We start from the raw sequence: 13,916 nt of genomic DNA, 5'->3' as shown, positions 1-13,916 counted from the left end.
CCTCTCCGGACCTCAGATTCAGCATCTGAAAAATGATAAGGGTTCATAAGTAGGTCCTTTTTATAAATTTGGCCTATAACTATTTACTTGTTTCCTTTTTTTTTTTTTTTTTTTAAGTTTTACTTGTTATTGTTGGGGCAGAACCATTTATAATGCCCTATGTAATGGTTTTCTCGTTCTTATTTATTATGTATCCAAGAATATTAATCAAATATATATATATATATATATATATATATATGTAAAAGCCTTCATTTCTTCCCCTCCTCCCTTGTGTTTACTTCAGAATGCTAGCACGTAGTTAGCACGTAGTTAATTAGAAAGCCCTGACCCGGGCACCCAAATTCAAAAACCCCTGGAGACATACAGAGCCTCCATCTACCCAGGTGAGATCTGGGGTTCCGACCCACCAGATAAGCATTAAAGGGCACTTTGTGGTAAGACAGAAGTCGTCTTTTTGATTATGCAAAAGAAAAATTCCCCCGTATCTAAATGATAAAAGAGAAGGCGGCTTGCTGCACGCACACTGAATTAGGGCTTTAAAATTAGAGAGGAAGTCGGTCCGCTTTGATTTTTTCGCTCAAGTGTGTCTGGGCAGGTCCCACCCCGAGGCCCCGCCTTCTCTCTTTCCCCTCCCACCTCTTGCACCTGTCCCCGAAAAGCTCAGCCCGGGTCCGAGCCTCCTTCCCCTCCTCCCCCTGAAGCCCCTCATTTGCCTCTCTCCACTCCTAGCCCAGTTGGGCTCCCTTATACCTGGGGGGGACCCACCACCAAAAAGTTGCCGAACCCCAAGGGGCCTGCGGGGAAGCGGAGGGAAAAGGGGCGAGAGCCAAGCACCTCGTGTGTGTGTGTGTGTGTGTGTGTGTGTGTGTGTGTGTGTGTGTGTGTGTGTGTGTGTGTGTGTGTGTGTGTGTGTGTGTGTGTGTGTGTGTGTGTGTGTGTGTGTGTGTGGAGGTGGCGCACTGGGGCCCGTACGGATGGGGTGGGATGCTCTGCAGCTCTGCCGGGCCGAGAGCAGGGAGGCGCTTGCTCCCCTGGGGCCCCAGGCACGGGGAAAAGGTGGGGGAAGGGCCGGGTTTACAATTTCAAACACCCCCCTCCCAGCTGAGGCGGCTGGGGCGGCGGGACCGCTCCCACCAAAGGGCCTCATTAGCATATGTCAAGAGAACCTGCATAAATATCCGGGCAGGAGGTAAGATTAGCTCGCCAGAGTCAGTAGGTGTAAGGGGCTGTGAGGACCAAGTGCGTGAGTCCCTAGTGCGCTTCCCCACCAGGACCGCGACTGGCCCAGTGAGGATTGGGGCAGCACCTGCGGCGCCTGGACAGGGACTTCCCGGATGCTTCGGCTGTGTTCTTCTTCCGCCTTCGAACTGGACGTCTGAGTGGCTGCTGGCTGCCCCGCACGCTTGGCCCTGTGGTGTGGGTGGCTCCGCACCCTCTCGCCCCGTACCCTCCTTGGGGACTGTTGCAGGGCTGCCGTCCGCGGCCGCGGCCGGTTCATGGCTCCCGTGGCCGGCGCCCAAGCCGCTGTCGGGGGTTTCCTGGGTTCTTGGGAAGGCTTGGCCCAGCCGCCGCTGGGCGCGCCCTTCTTGCTGCCCCCAGCTGGGCAGGGCCCCAGACCGCGGGCGCCCCTGCTGGGCCCTCGGGGCGGCCCCGGACCTGGCCTTGGCCCAGGGGCGCCCGCGGACTTTGCTCACCTGCAGGGCGTCTTGCGACGGAGGCAACTGTACTGCCGGACCGGCTTCCACCTGCAGATACTCCCCGACGGCCGCGTGCGGGGTACGCGGCGGGACCACAGTCTCTTCGGTGAGTGAACCGCCGCCCCCAAACCTAGGCGAGCCCAACCCCCCAAGCGCGCCTGGCCTGCCTAATAGCTCACCAGCTATGTGACCCGGGGCCAGCCACAAGGGTGTCTGGGCCCTACTTTCTCTAGCTGTAAAATGTGAAAATAGAGAAGGATTAAAGCCTGCAGTTCTGAGTTTACCCCAAGCCTCCATTCAAGCACTGCTGACCGGCCACTGGCGAGGGCCGCCCAGAGGTGAGGAGGAGGGTGTTAGGAGAAGGGCTAGTCAGGCAGCGGCTGGATGCTTTCCTCTGTCCAGCCTCCCAATTCCCACCGTCAATCCTTTCTACCTGACTGCGGCGGGACCAGCAGGTGTGGGAAGAAAAAAGATGGCTCGTGAAGGTCCAACTTGCCTCCAAAAGCAGGAGACTTGGGAAGACGGAAAGTGCTGCTTTCCAAAATTTCTTCAAGGAAGCTTATCCCTAAGAGTCCGTTATAGCTGAGATTTTCAGGATTCCAGACTTGGAAGGAACCTTAGAAAGAAGTGCCCTCACTTTACGGGTGGGGAAACTGAGGCTCAGCAAAAGTTGTTGCCCAGGAAGCAAGTAACTGGCTACCCTGCCTTTTGAAGCTTTCCTCCCAGGCAACTCCAGAATAATGACAAAATGCCTTCTATTATTCTTTATATTTGAAAGTAGCTATTTGAGGGGGTTGGCAGGCTGGTGTGTGTGTGTGTGTGTGTGTGTGTGTGTGTGTGTGTAACAGTATAATCTCTTCCTCTGACTCCCACTCCCCCAGCAAGAAATGAGCGAGAGCCCGGATCCCGATCCCTCCCATCCCGGTTTACAATACGGTTGCCTTACCGCTTAAAACGGCTGTGGGGAACGAGTATTTTATTCTCCCAGTCACCAGAAGAGAACGCCCCTGTCTAGAGCAGGAATTCTTGGCCTTTTCTAGGCCTCTGTACTTTGGGCAGCCTGGCGAAGCCTCTAAGACCCCTGCTCCAGCTCGTGTTTTTGAATGCCTAAAATACACAGGATTACAAAGTAAACTAATTATGTTGAAATGTGAATACTAAAAGAGGCCCTTCCCAGAAACCTAAGAGAGGGAAATTAAGGGACTTGTCCACTAGTTCCTACAGCTGGGATTCGAACCCCCAGCTTCCTCGCCCCGTAGGCTTGCCGGCCGAAGCGTGCAGTTGCAGGCCAAGGAGAGAGAGAACGAGTTGTAGGTGGTTTGGCCGGGGCTCGGGAGACTTGCTCAGGACCGGACTTGACACTGGCTGGAGAGTTGCCAGGAAAGTGGAGAGAGAGCGGAACGTAGCGGAGAAACGCTCCACGTGAGGGAGCCGGCTGGGGCGGGGAAGCGGGAGATAGAGCCAGGTTCCAATAAGCCCCTTCTCCCCTTGTGCTCCCCTGGAAAGATCGCAGAGCACTTTCCCAAGAGGAAGGGAAGGGTAGGCTTCCGGAGGGCCCGAGGCTCAAGGGTGCTTCCACCTGTCCCGGGGTCACAACTAAGGAGTGTCTTAGTCCGAATTTCCAAGTAGAGTTCGGGCTCCCTAAACCAGGGAATCTGGAGTCGAGAAAGCCCGAGTTCAAATCCTGCCCTAGACGCTGAAATCTATTTGCCCCAATTTCCTCATTTGGACCGCGTGGGAAATAGTAACATCTAAGGCGCGAGGTTGCGGTGAGAACCCAAACCAGTAATATTTGTTTTCATAAATTTTCCCAAATCCATGCCAATGTTCGCTATTATTACGCCTCCTAGGAACTGCCTGTGAGACGTTGGGTAAGCCGCTTAATTCCCTTGCTTTCCTGTTTCCCCCCAACGAGGGGACATTCTCCGTGGGGCGGGAGAGTGAAGGACTTTAGCTGGGCAGCGCCTCGGGCTAACCGGCTGCGCTTTCTCTCCATCGGATTGTCTCTGGTAGCAGTGTTGATTGCTCTGGGGCCCCCTAAGCCCTCCACGAAGAGAAACTTTGGTGTGATCTTTTCCTATTCGGTGGATCCATATTATTGCACCTTTGTGTTGCTAACCATCGAGCGGTTTGGGGACTCTGGTCCCAGAGATTTAGAGAAGAAGCCCGAGTTTTCCATTTTGGCCGTGATCCCCCCCCCTAGGTCTCTTCCCTCCCCCTCTCCCACTAAGTCTCCTCCCCCACTCTAGTTTTCCTTCAGGGCCTTAGCTCATGGGCAGCTTATGATCTTTTGAAATATACCTCTGAGACAGAGGAAGATGAGCTGGGGTACTTCTGACTCATGCAGAACCCCCAGGACTTCTGGGCTCTGACCCTTAAGAAGCTTGAGAACCATTGACTCCAGCTGAGGCAATTCTTCCAGGTGAATGGGGGTAATAAGAGCTTTCTGTTCTGTCCCATTTCAGGTTCTGCTCAAAATCCATTCTTGTCTTCTATTGCCACATATATTGTGGGACAGATAAGCCTGTTCCAGATGTGTGTCTGGCCTGTTCCAGGGGATTGGAGGGACTGTCAGATACTTACGGTCCACCTTTGTACCTTATGATAAACACTTAGTTAAATTCCTGAGCAAGGACTGATGTTCACTCCCCTGAGAATGGATGCTGCTAACTTCCTACAGCATCAGTCCCCTTTTTGGCTTGCCCTGGAAAACGTACATGCTTAAGTGTTAATTGGGGTATAACAGATTTGACCCTGGGGTAGCAAGTTAATTCCTGGCCCAGAACTCAGCACTGAGGTGGTTGGAGAATGGACTTTAACAACTGGAAACATAGTGCTTCTTTCATCCTTCTTCCCCTTTTCCCTTGGGATCATCCTAGTGGCCTTAGAGACTGACTTAACTGTGTCCTACCTGCCAGCAGAGAGTTCCTGGGCTGAGAGAGGGGTGGGGAAATGGCTTTCCTTCTGGACTATCGTTTTAGCCATTTTACAGATTGCTTTTGTTCAGGACACATTTCCCAAACATTCCAGGGATGACTTCTTGAAACTGTAAAATAACAATTTGTACAGTTTTAGAGGCACTAAGGGGAATGCTTAATTGCTACCTTTAGTGGCAATTTGGCACCACTTTAAGGGGAAAAAAAAGTTTTTGGAGTCGAGTATGACTTCATTTCAAAAACACCCCTCCAAAACACAGGTAGCAAAGTCCCTCGGATGCCCTGCAGGGAAAATGTTTGCAGACTTGAGAAAGGTAACTCTCTTTCAAGCTTAAATCCTGAATTAGAGCTATTCTGTACAGTGTTGCATTTCCTAGAATATATCATCATGGAATCATTCTTTGGAGAAAAGCAGAGCTAGAGATCAAACTGAGGCCTCTTTTGGTTCTTCTGCCCTTTCTTTTCCGGGTTCTCCTTCAGTTTGTCTGATTCATGCCCCAGGGCTTTACTCATTTGTTTTTGATAAGTTTTGAAGGCTGGCTTTGAAAATGATACCAGAATGACAAAATCCTGCTGCCTTGGTTCATGGGACAGTGGGCGTCAGAACATCCCACTACGTGGAATTTGTGCTTACCTCTTGGAAGTTTTTCCACAGCCTCTTTTTGTAAAGGATTTAGTTGAGTTGCCGCCTTACATTATTAATTTTAAAAAGCCTTGTCAAATCTCATTTAGAAATCAAATGATTACAAATCTCTGTGGGGTGTCCTCTTTCTTCAGGGAGGAAAACAGAGCAGCTTGCAAACAGTGGAGCTTGAATCCTGAGAGGGAGTGTACAGGTATATAAAGCACCCATCCACAGCTGCCTGCCCTCCCCCAGAACAAAGGGGAAACGATTTCCTCTTGATCATGTCCTAAGTTTTGTCTTTACTGAGTTTTGCTAGAGTTGGGGGAATAAGGACTTGACCTAAATATAGACACACTTGGTCATCTTTTTCTTTGCCTGGATCTGTGAATTGGAATCTGGGTACCAGAGGCTGTCACATGTACAGAAGGGCCTTATATGTAGGGAATTGCTCGCCATTTTCAATTAGAGAAAATCTAGATTACTATCGATCTTCTACACCAACCTCAGCAGTTCAGTTACTATTTGATTTTTCAGACATTTAGTTTATAAGACTCAAGAACTGGGTTTGTGACGGGGATCCAGGAGTTGGCTGGCCTGACCTAGAGGAGGACTCCACCAATGGAGTTTGGCACTTTCTCTGCCATGTTAACCCTCGGTAATTGGGGGCACTCAGGGGAAATGAACTGCCCATGACCACATACCTAGTATGTGTCCAGTGTGGGATTGAACCCAATTCTTCCTGGGGCTAGATCCCCATACCATGAGGCATCTGCCAGAGGAGAAGATTTATTTACAGATGCCCAAAGACAAACAGAGCTCATATTAAAAATACACCTGCTAGTGAGCAGCCTTGTCATTCTAGTAGTCTCCTCTCCTATCCCCCATAACCACCATGGCTTTTCCTGCAACCCGGTGCATCTTCCAGAAGGGAACCCTTTGTGCAGATCAAAGGCTCTAGAAAGCTGGACCTAGTCACTAGAGGACAAAACATTCAGAGTTTTGGTATCTAGGTGAGAGACAAGGTTCTCCCTGAGTTACAACTTGATTAGTGCTTGGTGAGGGTATCTCCTATAACTGAAACTTGGTCTGACCTCTGAAAAATTTACTTGGAAATCAGGAAAATTTCTCTGATCCCATCTCCAGGACCTTCTCCATGGCACTTAGTAATTGCTTAATACGTGCTTGATGATTGATCTATCAGTTCCCACAAAGACTTTAGGTGGGGCTTCTTTCCTCTAACATTTGAGACTGGTTTCCTACTAGACAGAGCTTTCTTTCTCCAGATCAGTTGGTATTGTGGGAAGTAATTAAGTGTAACTTCTCCTCAGTTGCAATGGAGAAGAAGAGAACAATTGTTTCTGAAGTGCCTGTGAATTGGAATCTGGGTACCAGAGGCTGTCACATATACAGAAGGGCCTTATATGTAGGGAATTGCTCGCCATTTTCAATTAGAGAAAATCTAGATTACTATCGATCTTCTACACCAACCTCAGCAGTTCAGTTACTATTTGATTTTTCAGACATTTAGTTTATAAGACTCAAGAACTGGGTTTGTGACGGGGATCCAGGAGTTGGCTGGCCTGACCTAGAGGAGGACTCCACCAATGGAGTTTGGCACTTGCAAAGTGCTTTATGCTATTGAATTTATTTAAATTTTCCAGAATTCCCTAGGAATTTGTGTTCATTGAAAAAGTGGAAGGTTGAGGGAGAGGGAAGAGAAAAGGTCAGTCCCATTTCAAACAAAACATGCACAAATTCCTCCTGTCAAGTCTAGTTTGAGATCAGAGGGGTTTCCTATCTTTCCCTTTATACTGAATTTCCAAGTAAGAATTAAAACTGGGATGAATTTATTTAAACATTTTCTTTGGAAATAATAACAATCAGCATTTATATGCTACTTTAAAATGCTTTATGAATCTCACTTTATTCTCCTAATTATACTTTGAGGTAGGTACTATTATTATTTCCATTTTATGGATGAGGAAATGAAGACAAACAGAGTTTAAATGATTTGCCTAGAGTCTTGCACATATAAGAATCTGAGGATGGTCTTCCTGACTTCAAATCCAGAACTCTTTTTACTGTGCCTTATTTGCTGCTTATTAATTATATTTTAAAAATCCTAGAAAGTTGATCCTACTAAATGTCTTTAGGATAACTCCTGGCCTTTATAAGGCAAGGTATTTTTAAAGATGGCAATTCAGAGAATTGTTACCCATCAGGTATAGGGCTATTGTATTAAGAGTTCCAACCCCATTAATTTTACACAATTTAAAAATTACCTGGGATGGAATATTCTAAGTATGTGTATCTGAGCCATGTTGTGGCCAGTATTGGTACCTGTAACAGGAGTCTGATAGACATTAATTTTTATTTGATTTCCTATTAGTCCCTCTTCCCCCTCGTTTTCTTCCTCTTTAATTAGGTATTACTTTGGTCTGTCTTTGCCTCCTCCAGGCAAGAACATTGATTCTTCCCAGCTGCTAGAAGGTCATTTAGTTTATGGGTATCTCACAGCCTGACCCCAGCATGGCTTGAAAGGATTCTGTGCCTCCCTGGAGCATCAAAAGTTCTTACCAGAGAGTGCTTTGGATGCTGGGGAAGATAAAGCTCATTAAGCATCTATGCCAGTTGTTTCTGTACATGTCTCTGGGCTCTGAAAGCCAGAGGTTGAAAAATGGTTTTAACCTCTGTGAATTGGAAGTTTATACAACGAATTAAGAAATAAGTTTAGAAGATGAACCAGGCAATGCATCAATCTTCCTCCTTCTGTTCTTCATAGCACTAGAGGGATAGGGGCAGCTCTAAGCAATGAGAATTTAAACATAGGCTATGGCAGTATTGGTTAGGATCTAATGGATATGGATAGAATATGGCAGTGGAGGCAAGGGGGTTCTTACTAAATCTGTTTTTGTTCACTGTAGCAATCATCATAGGAGATGGAGCATAAATGGACCTTCAATATTATCTCTACAATTTTCATTTTAAAAACTGAAGAATTTCAAACCCTAAAAGGGGGAGCAACTTGCCACAGTATATAGTGAGGGAGAAAAATCACTAGATTTGGAGCCGAGGAAACTAGGCTCAAAATCCAGCTTTCCTGCCTACATGATCTTGGGCAAGGTTTTTTGAGAAGTTTTTGAGTTTCTTATGGACCATGACCTTTTTGGCTGTCTGCCCATCCTCAAAATTACATTTTAAAATTCATAAATAAAATATATAAGAAGAAACCCATTATATTGAAATACAGTGGTCAAAGAAAAAAGATATTCAGGTTATGAACCTTTCTCCTGGAGTTTTCCTGCAATGATTTGATGTAAATCCATGTGTTTCCTTGGTCAAAAAAAAAGTGCTAAGATAGGCTTACTAAACTATTAAGATGGATATAATGAAACTGGCTTGTGTTATGAGGGGAGAGCAGAAAGGAAAGGGATCAAGGATGGCTGGAATGGTGTGGGGGTAGTAGTAGTGGAACTTTTCCTATTAACTGGTGCCAGAAAAATGTGCTTTAGTAAGGACACAATAAATAAACAGACATTTTTACTTTGTTGTAAATGCAGGTATCCTGGAGTTCATCAGCGTGGCTGTAGGACTGGTCAGCATCAGAGGTGTGGACACAGGTCTCTACCTGGGAATGAATGACAAAGGAGAACTCTATGGATCAGTAAGTGTGGCTTAGCTCTTTGGAGCCCTGAATAGGATGTGTGGGTAGATATGTGGGTACATACCCTCAGTATACAATAGTACTGTAATATAGAGATGCTTGGATTCTCTAGTTGGTCAGCACCTGGAGAGGAGGCCTCTGATGTGATGGGTGAATTCTCTGCAGAGGTATCCAAGGAATGGGGAGGTTTGTGAGAGAGAGGGACATGGATAATTCCTACTTGGGAGCCACTGAAATAATGAGTTGGCTCTGAAGTTCAGTATCCTGAATTATATTTCCTGACTTTGCTAAGAGCTTCATGAGGTAATAACCCAGGGATGTGTATACTTATCACTCCCTGATACTCCCCTCAATCCTTGTCACTCCTCCTTGCCCTCCCCACCAACTCTACCCTCAGAGAAGTCTGAGGGAGGCTTTTCTTTTTGTTCTTTCACTTTATCTCACTTGAGGGATTCTCCCTTTCTTCAGTGAGTCCTGGGCTGTATATTTATTGAATTCTGATATATAATGAAGTGCAATGAATTTGAGTCCACATTTAACCCAGGTTAAAAAGAGCCCAGTAACAAAGTTGCTTGATTCCCAGGGATAGGCTAAAGTTCTCACCTAGTAATCCTAACAGAAGCCCTCTCAATAGCAAGATTCTAATGAACAATCTGACTCTTCTTCCTCTCTCCTTCCCTCCCTTTTTCCCTCCCTCCCTTCCTCTCTTTCTCCCTCCTTCCCTCCCTTCTTTCTTTCTTTTTGTTTAATATTTTATTTCTCCCTGATTACATGTAAAAACTTTTAACATTGGTTTTTAAGTTTCAAATTCTCTCCCTTCTTCCCTCTCATTCCCTCCCTTCCATCCCCCTCATTGTGAAGACTAGCTATTTCATACAGCTCACGCATGTCATGTAAAACATATTTCTCAATATCAGTCATGTTGTGAAAGAAAACAGACAAAAAAAGAAACTTCAAGAAAAACAAAGTAAAAAAAGTATACTTCAATCTGTATTCAGACACCATTAGTTCTTTCTCTGGGTATGTACAGCATTTTTCATCATAAGTCCTTTAGAATTTTCTTGCATCATTGTTATGTCTGAGAATAATTAAGTTATTCACAGCTGGTCATCTCACAATATTGCTATTATTTTGTACATGGTACATTTCACTTTGCATCAGCTTCTAAGTCTTTCCAGGTTTTTCTGAGGATGTATTACTCATCATTTCTTATAGCATAATTACATAACTCAATTTGTTCAGCCATTTTTCAATTGATGGATATCATCACAATATCCAGTTGTTTGCTACCATAAAAGAACAGCTATAAATGTTTTGTACATATAAGTCCTTTTTTAAAATTTCTTTTTGGACATAGATATAATAATGATATTATTAGTTTTATAGTCCTTTGAACTCCAAATTCTTCTATAGAATGGATTAATTGGGTCACAACTCCATCAATAATGCATTAAGAACAGTCTGATTTTTCAAAGAACAAAATCTCTCTTTTTTTCTTCAGTGGGGAAAATATAAGGCAAAAGAGAATCAATTTACCTGGGAAACGTTTGTTAAGTGCCTATAGTTCATTCCTTGAGTTATAAAGATGACAAGAGACACAGGCACAATTTAGCCTTGATAGGAGAAGACACAATTAGACAAAACACATGATAGATTATCCAAGTACATTAGAGAGAGCCAAAGCATTGGGAGACATGGTCTTGATAACATGTTTCAGATGAGGTTCTTAGCCAGACATCTGTGAACATTTAAAAAAATTAATAGTTTTTATTGATTTTATATTGGTTTTCCATTTTATGCATTTAAAAACATTCTAAAGAATTTACTGGATTCACCAGATTTTTAAAAGGGGTTCATGACACAAAACAGGTTAAGAACACTTTCCTTATGGTTTAAAAAAATCTCCTGGAAAGACTTACATGAACTGATACTGAGTGAAATAAGCAGAGCCAGGAAAACACTGTATATAGTAACAGCAACATTTTGTGGATGATTTAGCTCTTCTCAACAACAATCCAAGACAATTCCAAAGATTCATGATGGAGAATGCTATCCATATCCAGAGAAAGAACCATAGAACCTGAATGTAGGTTGAAGCATAATATTTTCACTTTTTTTGGTTGCTTTATTGTGGCTTTTCTCTCTTTTTGTTTTTTCTTTTACAGCATGACTAATGTAGAAGGACATTTACATTATTGCACATATATAACCTATATCAAATTGCTTGATGTCTTGGAGAAGGGGGGGAGAAGGAGGAAAAAAAATTGAAATGCAATCTTATAAAAATGAATGTTGAAAATTATCTTTACATGTAATTGGAAATAAATAAAATACTATTTACAAAAAGAATACTTCCCTTAGAGGATTGTTAGCACAAGAAGCAAAAATGAGAAGGGAAGACTGTCTAGTCATAAATTATACGATGAACAAAGGCTAGAGACTCCGTTCAAGGTGTGACCAGGGAACAGCTAGGAAAGATGATAAATGAATGAGAAAATAGTTATTAAATGTTTTACTTAATGCTAGGCACTGTGCTAAGCATTGGAAGTGAAACAATTTCTGCTCTCATGGACCTTCTTTTTCCCATTAGAATGGCTAGGGAAGGACTTTTTTTTGGGGGGGGGGGAGGATCACAAGGATGATGGATGGACCAATAAGGCAATCCAGTGAAATGCCCTTTGCAGAAATAATAGTACTTCTGAAATCAGTATTCTGAGCAAGAGGCAGAAAGGGCAAGTGAAGCAAGGTTCCAAGGAGAAAATAAAGACATATGGTCCCAGACATTGCAGAATTTAGTGGTTTTTCTCTTCTCCGGTAAAGTCTAATTTGAAGGGTGTAACAGCAGCTGTGTAAAAAATGGATGGGCCATGGTATGGACCCAGGGAATTCAGAGTAGACACTTAACACTCTCTAATTTCTCCAGAAGTCGATGAAAGCCAAATTGTGGACCAAGGGCCTCAAGAAAGATTTTTGACTTTTGTAGGAAATACAAAGCCATAAACAAGGTATTGTTAAGTAAGAAATCCTCCAAAAACTTCTCTCAGCTGATCCTTGCTTTTCTTCTTACAGGAGAAACTGACTTCTGAGTGTGTCTTTAGGGAGCAGTTTGAAGAGAATTGGTACAACACATATTCGTCCAACATACACAAACATGGGGACTCAGGCCGCAGATTCTTTGTGGCCCTCAACAAAGATGGCACTCCACGTGATGGATCCCGGTCAAGGCGCCACCAGAAATTTACACACTTTCTGCCCAGGCCGGTGGACCCAGAGCGGGTACCTGAGCTCTATAGGGATGTGCTGCTATATAGCTGAACATGGACTCTGTGACCTTATAGGATGAATTCTTCAGCATTGCTATTTCAGTGGCCTATAAGCTCCTTGATCACCCCAGCTTAGAGAGTGTGGATTGGGAAGGATGGGCAAGTGAAGATCTTTTGTTCTTTTGTTTTTATTTTTCCTTTGCCCAAATCTGGTTTCAGGAGGATGAAGCCTACTTTGTAGCTGTGGATTTAAGCTCCATTCTGAACTATTAAATGATAGTTGATTGACTCTTGACTAAGGTTGAAACCTGACTGACTCTGCTTGCCTGTGGGCACCTAATCTCCCTGGATCATGTTTACCTTGAGAGTGGGATGAGAAGTAATGACTTTAGATATAACAGAAGAGAGTATTGGAAAATTAGGTGGAAATGATTTGCCACAAATCTTATCCTTTGACCTCCAAGCATGGCATAGGACTTGGACCCATGAGAGTTGTAGATGGAACTGGATCTCCAATCAGGCCATCAGCCTGGAAAATGGTTTTGCTGTTCAATTTTGGATGGACTATTTATACATTTTCAAATTTCATATATTTATTTTATATATTTATTTATTAAAGAATTTATTTTTTACTGGGATATGAAGACAATGCAAAAAAAATGCAGAAACCAGATATCCATTGACTAGAACACTATGATGTGGAGTTGTGGACTCCAAGATTGTGGAGTCTTGGATTGTAATGTTGATGCCCTGTACGACCCATCAAGAAGAGCATCATGTCTTGGATTTCATTTTTGAAAAATAAAACTATAGATTAGGTTATATTTTTATGCACATGCAGTTGCCTTATTGCTGTATTGTTTTGAAAATTTTGGCTCTAGGGGGCCTAGAATGCCTTAACAACTTGTATTAAACTCGATGCACATTTGAAAGGGAATTAAAATATTTTCCTATTTTATCTCCTTTTTTTTTCAATATTTTTAAAGACTTAAAAGACTTGTGACTTTATTTTACATGTAGAGTGTTAATAAGAGCATGAAGCACTATGAATTCTGGAAACAGCTAATTTTTGAGCTTGTCAAATGTTTCAATTTAGGGAGTTCATGATAGTGGCCGTTCCTACATTTATATTATATATACTTTCCCTCTCACATTGCTGTGAATTAGACATTGCAACATCCCCATTTTCCATGAACAGAAATGAATCCAGAGAGTTGGGAGTGACTTGGCTGCCATCATCCAAATAACAATCTGGGGTGAATAGGACCTTTTGGATTCTAAAGCTAGTATTCTCTCTAATGGGCAGCTAGGTGGCACTAGACCCTAGCTGCCCTAAATGAATACTGTCTTTTTTTTTCCCCTTCTACTGGCTTACTTTCCTTTGAGGTCTCTTTGTGGCTGCATGACCCAAGGAAATTAAGATGTCTAGTGTGCATTTAGGAATTGAAAGATCTAAGTTTAAATCCTGATTTTGCCACCAAACACCTATGTGACCTTCTGAGGGGATGGTATAAGATGACTTTAGAAATCCCCTTCAAGTCTGGGTCCTTTCTAAATTGAGCATCTTACTTCCTAGTTCTGTGGTTTGCTAAGAAAATCCAGTCTCTAGAGTCAGTAGAATGTCCTCCTGTTTCTTTCCTTCACTTTTAAACAAATTAATTACAAATGACTCATTGAAACATGAATTAAGAAAATTAGCTTTGGATGGCTGGGATGTCACACTTCATC

The 13,916-nt window shown here is 43.6% G+C and overlaps 1 protein-coding gene across 1 annotated transcript; it reads left to right on the top strand.

Moving 5' to 3' along the window:
• The first annotated feature begins 1,227 nt into the window (after positions 1 to 1,227).
• FGF20 (fibroblast growth factor 20) lies at positions 1,228 to 13,146 on the top strand. The gene is made up of 3 exons (XM_074297496.1): positions 1,228 to 1,806; positions 8,822 to 8,925; positions 11,995 to 13,146. Exons 1-3 carry the CDS (start codon positions 1,500 to 1,502, stop codon positions 12,238 to 12,240), a joined length of 657 nt encoding a protein of 218 aa, XP_074153597.1. The 5' UTR covers positions 1,228 to 1,499; the 3' UTR covers positions 12,241 to 13,146.
• Positions 13,147 to 13,916: the final 770 nt, after the last annotated feature.

Source organism: Sminthopsis crassicaudata, chromosome 3 (assembly GCF_048593235.1).
Source record: "Sminthopsis crassicaudata isolate SCR6 chromosome 3, ASM4859323v1, whole genome shotgun sequence".
NCBI lineage: Eukaryota > Metazoa > Chordata > Mammalia > Dasyuromorphia > Dasyuridae > Sminthopsis > Sminthopsis crassicaudata.
This window is presented reverse-complemented; position numbering and strand designations above follow the sequence as displayed.

Coding starts and splice junctions, on each gene's coding strand:
- FGF20 (XM_074297496.1), top strand. CDS start 1,500: ATGGCTCCCGTGGCCGGCGCCCAAGCCGCTGTCGGGGGTTTCCTGGGT. Junction 1,807..8,821: donor GCGGGACCACAGTCTCTTCG/GTGAGTGAACCG, acceptor TTGTAAATGCAG/GTATCCTGGAGTTCATCAGC. Junction 8,926..11,994: donor AAGGAGAACTCTATGGATCA/GTAAGTGTGGCT, acceptor TTCTTCTTACAG/GAGAAACTGACTTCTGAGTG.